General features: G+C 37.6%; 1 protein-coding gene across 1 annotated transcript in view; it reads left to right on the top strand.

The window, feature by feature from the left end:
• Positions 1-741: 741 nt before the first annotated feature.
• Positions 742-8604, top strand: part of LOC139142995 (alpha-N-acetylgalactosamine-specific lectin-like) — a 28825-nt gene continuing 20962 nt past the window's right edge. The window contains exons 1-3 of the mRNA XM_070713187.1: positions 742-848; positions 986-1052; positions 2620-2822. Of these exons, the coding sequence (XP_070569288.1) occupies positions 995-1052; positions 2620-2822 (261 nt within the window). The 5' untranslated portion in view covers positions 742-848; positions 986-994. The remainder of the gene's footprint in view (positions 849-985; positions 1053-2619; positions 2823-8604) is intronic.

Raw genomic sequence — 8604 nt, 5'->3', positions numbered from 1 at the left:
ACTGTTAGTATAGACAAGTGTGAGCTCGGCCATATTTTAATAAAGACCGATGAATAATGTACTGATGCATTTGAAACGGGTGAGTTTTTTTATGATACAGATAGATTAAACTACTGAAAAACGGGTAAAACTAATTTCAAGTTCGAAAGCCCTTAAAATGATAAAATAATATCGTGTATTATTTAATTTGTGAGACTCAGTTTTACGGAAATTTGAGTTTCTGCTCGCTACGAAATTTGATCATTTTTGTATTTTGTCAGACATCGTATGTTAATAATGTTTTTTTCCTATTTGCAACACAGCAATTTTGAAGCCTAAAGACTAATTCTCCAAGACCTAACACATATGAAGGGAAAATGGAAATTTCAAAAGTTTAAAAGTATGTATTTAAAAACTACTAGGTGTGATCCTATTGGTGATTTAAATTTTATTTAGAAATACCTGTCATAGGAATCTTGTTTAAACATTAAAATTACCTAATAGGATAATTAAACCTTTTTACAATATAGCTGTTTAGAAGCATTATGATAAGTAGGACACGTCAATAAGTGGACGAAATCCGGAACTCAAACGATGGGCGGTACAAACAAAACCACGTGCCCAAACTCGCATTGAATACATGTATATCCAGACATTGCTTCTGCTTTAATTCAGTATACTCATTCTCGTAGATAAATATGCATGTTTGCTAGATAAAAATTAAGGTGTGTGATAAAATTTCAGGTGTATTGTTCCACAGATATGCTGATGTGTGCGGTGAATGTTCATTTGCGGGTCATCTGCGGTATCGTTTGATTAACAGACTACAACATTTACCCTCCAAGGCATCGTCGTATCCAAATCACACTGTAAGTTAAGAGGTTAGCAATACTTTCATATTATATCATTAAGATATTCTGTAATGGAAATGTATTGAAACCAATCGTCAAATATGCCAAAATACCGACTTATCATGCTCCTAATCAAGGTTTGTCTTCTATCCAAGGTTGACAAAATGATTTGGATCATTCTTGGTATACTTGGTGTAGTGCAATCCGTGCAAGCCCAAAATGGTAGGAGTTTCCTTTTTATCTATTTATAAATCATGTGTACGATGTATAAGTGCAGCATTGTTTCCAGATACAAGGTATTTCAAACAGATTTTGGGAAACATTGCAAACTGCTCTCCTTTTAGTACCTCGATGTTGCAGTCAAAATTTAACAAGCGTCACCGCTGCTAAAAGTGATGTAACACTATGTCATTCATAGGCATACGTCCTCAAGAGTCGAAGTACAGTAGTTTGTATTCAATAATGACCTCATGAAAACGCAATCTTCGTTTATATCAATGTAAGCTTGTGGTTTACTCAAATGTTTCCACATGCGTCCATCGTTTCACGTATCAAGTCCATAGTCTTTTTGCAAGTTTCACAACTTGGCAACCTGTAAATGCTGTATGTTGGCGTTTTTACCTTTTGAAGACTTTTCCTTGTCGCTTGAACTTGTCATTATGCCCGTCAAATGGAGTTGGGTTGAGAACAGTTGTGTATCGTGCACATGTGATCAAAAATGTTTTCAATGATTTAATGTGTTAGATTTGGTATCCTTTCCCTCCCTATGACTCTAAGTGTTGTATGTAGTCCGCCAGTAGTGTTAACCCTTGATATTATCGGTAAGATATTTCCTAGTAAAGGATATGTTCATTTGAAATTGATCTAACAGTAGTAAAAATTTTCTCATCATTACAAACTAGTCTAAAATACTTTTCCGTGTTTGGCAGCTATACAGGGACAATATTCATAATTTGAAAGAAATTATATATACATATATATATATATATATATATATATATATATATATACAAAATGTATACAATGTGCCCTCCCGGTTATCACCATAATGGCTTTATGGCAACCTCTGAACATGGGCACAGAGAGTACGGTATACATCAATGTAAGCTTGTGGTTTACTCAAATGTTTCCACATTTTATATATATATATATATATATATATATATATATATATATATATATATATATATATATATATATATATATATAAGTATAAATATAAGTATATATATAAATATATATATGTTTCCACATTTTATATATATATATATATATAAGTATAAATATAAGTATATATATATATAAATATATATATATATATATATATGTGTGTATATATATATATATATATACATATATATTTTATCAGCTACTTACAGTGACTCTAACAGTGAGGTTTTCCATGTATTCCCTATGTCAAAGCCGGAAAAAATCTTAATCTGCTCATACTTTACGTGTACAAACATTCATATCCCGAAGGTTTCATTTTGTTAGCTTACACAGTTTCCTGAGATCAACTTAAGTGTAGCTGAATTTAGCATGACCTTTCGAAAACAACAGTCTCCTTGTCTTCGAAAGCTCATGCTAAAGTCAACTACAGTTGATCTAAAACCAAATGATTATCTACGTAGATCAACAGAGCTACCTTTCACATCGTATACAGTGTATTTAATATCCACCAGTCCTTATTACCTTTTCAGTGTATGCATGTGTAAATGTTTATGATACAGAATATCAAAATATCGCATTGGTTCGTATGAAAAGGTTAAAAACCATCTGTAAATTACAGGCTGTCCATTTGGATACGTGGAATGGAATGGCTATTGCTATAACATATTTACAACCAAATCGAATTATGGGGACGCTGACCATAACTGTCGAACCAACGTTTTTGGTGGTCATTTAGCTTCTATCAAGTCAAAAGAAGAGAACGCTTTTATCTACTCAATGATGACAGAGGATACTTGGATCGGTTATGATGATCTAGCAAAGGTAAGTAGAGTCTGATGTAGATCACACTTGAAATTTGTACCAGAGTAGTAGTAAAATCGAGCTGTCGATCTTGTGTCGTGCTATTTAAAGTGCACGCAAACTCATCCATATTAATACGATGTGATGAGAACAGAAGTGAAATCTTTTCAATTTATCTTAGTATCAAAAGAGATAAATTATTTAAACATCAATTTCTTTCTGGCAATCGGATATTTTGATGACGTTGCTGACATATACAGTCTCTACAACAGCTATATTTATGATGTTACATCCCTTCTGTACCACAATGCAATGAGAAGTATTACCAGTACTCTGTGATTTCTATCTTGTTCAAACAAGTTCATACCTGTTTAAGTAGTTCTGGTAACTGCGCTGACCTTGCGCATGCGTCATTAACCATTTCTGCGTATCTGTTGAACATGGCTGCAGGGCTACTAGTAAAGAGCTGTTCCTAAAGACTTACATTTTAAGAAACTGTTATGAAAAACATTTATATACTATATATAAGTGAACTGACTTTGAGTTGCTTTGAATCCAGGGCTCAAAGATCTTTAATATATTAAAGTTAATCAGAGCATAACGCCTGGCAGGATTGGTACGTGATCTTCATTTTGTGATAGTACAAACTCGATTGAAACAATTTGCCCTGAACTAAGCTGCAGTCATCTTGAATGTAACTATAACGAGTAATGATCCTACCCCTTTTGGTTTCAGTTTATCCCCGGGTGAGCAAAAATGCCGAATACATAAACTCCCCTGACTTTACTGAAGTTGCTACATGTATTGGGTCCGTCCTCAGATGAAGGTTGAGTCTCCAGCAAACCGCAAATTTTATACTACAATGTCTTTGACTTGAGAACATGTTGTGTGATTGTCTTGATTGACATCCCGTGGTAAACCCTAGCCTGAAGTTACTAGGAATTGCACAGCACCACAAATAACAGCCCCCCCCCCCCAATGTCTGTGGAGCAAACATGTAACCGAATTATCCTAAGGGTATCGCAGTTACACTGTTTAACAAAAGCAGCCCCTGGCCTCTATTAGCAGTCCCATAAAAATATTCCTTGTCCCACACATGACAATGAGTCCAATGATTTCGCAATAACAACATTTGACACTGCGATGGCAGGAGTCATTTGAATTATATTAAGCATGTCTCATTGGATTTCTAATCTACGAAGCTAAGAGTTGTTGTTGTAAGACACATTTGTCGATGTTATTGTTTTAAAGAACAGGCAACGCTTTAACTTGTGCTAGAGTTAGTCTCGTCTGGGGGACTTATAGATTGCGCTCCGTCCATCCGTCCGTCCGTTCGTCAACACAAATATCTAAGACATGTCCGGCTCAATTTCTTTCAAACTTGGCACAAGATAACACACTATAGCGTACATATGAACGTCAATTTGATTTTGGTACAATCCAATATGGCAGCCAGGTTGCAGGCGGCAGAAGTTGCAACTGAAAAATGACCTGAGGGCAGCGCTCCCCTCAGGACAGCTCAGAGCGGAATCAGTAAACATGTGTACAGCATTCAATGACATCAAAAATTATTTGAAAATAGTCCCAGTCCGCATACCGATCTGCCCTGAGGGCAGCAATATATCAGAGCTGCCCTCAGGGCAGACAGACATTTCCTATCTTTACAGCATTGCATAGCGTGTATCTATCAATCTGCCCTGAGGGAAGCATATCAGAGCTGCCCTCAGGGCAGACAGACATTTCCTGTCTTTACAGCATTGCATAGCGTGTATCTATCAATCTGCCCTGAGGGCAGCAATATCAGAGCTGCCCTCAGGGCAGACTTATATTTCCTATTCTTATCTGCCAATCTGCCCTGAGGGCAGCAATATATGAACTGCCCTCAGGGCAGACGTACATTTCCTATGCTTACAGCATTGCATAGTGTATATCTACCAATCTGCTCTGAGAGCAACAATATAATCAGACCTGCCCTCATGGCAGACACACTTTTCCTATCCTATACTAATCTGCCCTGAGGGCAGTAATATATATGAGCTGCCCTCAGGGCAGACATACATTTCATATCCTTACAGCATTGCAAAGTGTATGTCAGAGCCGCCCTCAGGGCAGACATTCATTTCTTATCCTATCTACCAGTCTGCCCTGAGGGCAGCAAAATATCAGAGCTGCCCTCAGGGCAGACGCTTACAGTATGCACAGTGTATATCAGAGCTGCCCACAGGGCAGACATAAATTTCCTATCCTATCTGCTCATCTGCCATGAGGGCAGCATATATCAGAGCTGCCCTCAGGGCAGACACACATTTTCTATCCTTACAGCATTGCACAGTGTATATCTACCAATCTGCCCTGAGGGCAGCAATATATGAGCTGCCCTCAGGGCAGACATACTAGACAGACATAGGGTACTATTTTCAAACAATTTGTGAAGTCATTGAATGTTGTGCACGTTTACTCCCCTCGGAGCCACATAGCTGCACTGAGTGCAGCGCTGCCCTCAGATCATTTTTCAGTTGCAACTTCTGCTGCCTGCGGTTGGCATTTAGTCTCCAATGTTCATGTCTACAGCCATTACTAGACATCTCTTGAATGGTTTCTTTCAAACTTGACACAGAGACTCGACGCTGTGACTAAATATGCATAAAGTATTGTTTCATGGCATGATCCAGTATGGTTGCTCTTTGGCCATGACTATTTTCTTTCGACTTTGCCACAAGGCTACTACTTCCATCGCCGCATCGTTTTGGTGATATTGCACTGAACGCAATAGTTTGCCAATCGGCCGTAAATTTACATATCCCATCGATCCAGAATATATTGAATTGTTGGTATTTGAATTCCTTATTTGAGCTCAATTAGGTTAAGGGCTATTTTTTATACCTATGTACATAACTTTCTAATGCTTATAAAAGTAGGAAAGGGGCTTATAGACAAGCAAGGGATTTATGTTAGAATGAATACCCTTACGGTAATAGATTAGAACGAATTTCGTTCGTCCATTCTTGTTGTCATGTATTTTTATATCCTGAAGAGATCAGGGTGAATAAAAACATCGCAATCCTCAACCCAAATGAAATCGGGGTAATTATAGGACACCTTATCCTCCAGTCTGTTTTAGTCCAATCAAGTTTGGACTTTTCTTGTGATATTTTGGGTATTATAATGAGCATAATTCATCTACTCTTCTAAAGCAAAAATGATAACATTGCTGATACAGATTAGGAAAGTATTATATACAGCAAAAAATCATAAATTATGTTTTTAATCAAACTCCCCGTTTATTTGTCATTATTTTTATTCAGAAAAGTAACATTGTTTTACAAAATTGCATTGCAAACGACGTTATTTTGGACCAAAATTTCTTACTTTTACCAAGATAAAAAAAATCCCAAATCAAAAAGTGTTAACTGTAATTTCTTTTTTCATAGAGCATTCTTGAGGTATGGCAGACCAGCTGCATAGCACTCCCTTTGCCAGTTAGTTTATATGATGGTTACAAGCTGATACGGAAGATCAATCATCAATCGTAAGTCTTGAACTTATATTGCGAAAGACACAAGCCCAACTTTAGCTCGCTAATGAATAGACTCCTGCACTGAGGAGCAAAGTGCTTTGTTCAGGGGCACAACACCGTGCTAGGGTATCGATTTCACCGTCTGCGACAGTGAATCCGTTACTCTTGTCCTACAGGGTCTTTTTGATACGGAAGATCAATCATCAATCGTAAGTGCCACTGTATCAATCGTAAGTGCAACGTGCCACTGTATTTTAAATACTCTACATAATCGTGCACCTGGGATCAGCAGATATCGAAAACCAAGTGGAGAGCAGGAACAAGTTACCTTTGTTGACTATGTTGGTAGCAGCACACCCTTGCGAGATATTTCGGATGAACCTACTCCCACATATGATATTCCTTCAACTGAGAGCATGTCTAATGACTTGGACAACTACAAGGTCTCGGCATGAATAATTTATTCAATGCCGACTGACAAAGGCTCGTCTCATCTGCTGGGAAATGATCTCAAAGCGAAGTATTTGAACATCATAAACAACCAGCCTGATGCCAAACTCAGATCGTTCTCAAAGTGGTCCTATGCACATAAAATGGAAAAGAAGCTGACCGAACTGCACCGGGACTTGAGTGATGACACTATCAAAACAACGTGCCACTGTATTTTAAATACTCTACATAATCGTGCACCTGGGATCAGCAGATATCGAAAACCAAGTGGAGAGAAGGAACAAAGTTACCTTTGTTGACAATGTTGGTAGCAGCACCCTTGCGAGATATTTCGGATGAACCTACTCCCACATATGATATTCCTTCAACTGAGAGCATGTCTAATGACTTGGACAACTACGATTCGAATGATTCGAAGGGCTCCAGTGATAAAAGAAAAAAAAGAAAAATAAATCAAAGAACAAACAAGAAACAGTAAGAGAGTTTCCCATACCACGCCAACCCAGTCATAGTTCAAAGAACATAATTACTGCACTGAGAACTGTAAATATAATCATTCTGACCGTGATGATATGATTTGGTGCGGCTGATGTATGTACCGGTATCATATCTTGAAATCAATGATGAGGAAGAACCATTTTTTCTGGCCCTGTAACAAATCTTGTGAATTGCCATTAACTGTAAAGAAGCTATGTAATTCTATTCAGAATACCAGTGCTACTTATAATAAAGTTGTTTCTGAAATAACCGCCATGAAAACTGACTTTATTGCCCTGCAAGCACTAAACGCGGACCTTGTCACACAGCTGAAAATATTGATCTGAAACAGAGCTGTACAAGACTCGAGGAAGAATGCATAGCGCTTCGCAAGCAGGTGCAACTACTCGAGCAAGAAAATTCTTTGCCTTCTGATAGACTAGCTGGTGTTCATGACCAAACCTTTTGCCACTCATAAGTTTCAAACCTTAGTAGTTTTACAGGTGCTAGAATTCTTCGAACCACTGATTTCAATTGATCTAGTTCGCGGGCAACTATTTCTGACAGAATCACTGATTCGTTGCCATCTGCTGTTCAAGATGACATCATATTTCTGGGCGACTGAATCATACCTGACGTTAGTGCGACCAAGTCTAATTCCCAGATGATATGCATACCCGATGTTATCATTGCAACTGTGCATGTACCTGCGTGATAACGAGATTGGGATTTGCATCCAAGTGAAGTTGTCCTAGAGGTTGGAATGAATGACTGTAGTTCAAAGAAAGAGCCATGGCTAGATGCTATACTGGCTGATTACAGGCTGCTTCTCAAAGAAGTCAAACAAATCACAAACTGTAGATAATATTAGTCTCTACAACAGGCTTTTTGCATCAACTCTCTATCCCAAGTAAGATCATTGAAATGTCCAAACTTTTAAAAGAAACACGGTAAAATACTCTCGCTCAGAACAGCTACTGAGCACGATGTTGGCAGCAAAGCAATTTAGTGCAGGCTTATAAAATCTGCTACGTTCGGGATTTCAGAACCTCTCAATGGTACCCTTAGCTCTGCAATGAAATTAACAGGTAATAGTAAAACTATGAGTGGCTCACATTAAAATGCAGGTAAATTGGGTAAAATACAAATTCTTCTTAGCATAGGTGCAGTAAGGTCACAAACCAGTCCGTTCCAATATTTCACATCACATTCGTGCACTAATACTCCTGGGACAAATATAAAATCGTAATTGCATACAAATCAATAAAAACAGTTGGAAAATATAATTGCCTTAGAAAGTATTGTGAGCTGTAAAACCATATTTGATGTCGTCTAACACAAAAAAACTCACAAATATAA

This window comes from Ptychodera flava, chromosome 10 (genome assembly GCF_041260155.1).
Source record: "Ptychodera flava strain L36383 chromosome 10, AS_Pfla_20210202, whole genome shotgun sequence".
In the NCBI taxonomy this organism is placed as follows: domain Eukaryota; kingdom Metazoa; phylum Hemichordata; class Enteropneusta; family Ptychoderidae; genus Ptychodera; species Ptychodera flava.
The sequence above is the reverse complement of the archived record's forward strand: the minus strand, read 5'-3'. Positions and strand labels throughout refer to the sequence as shown.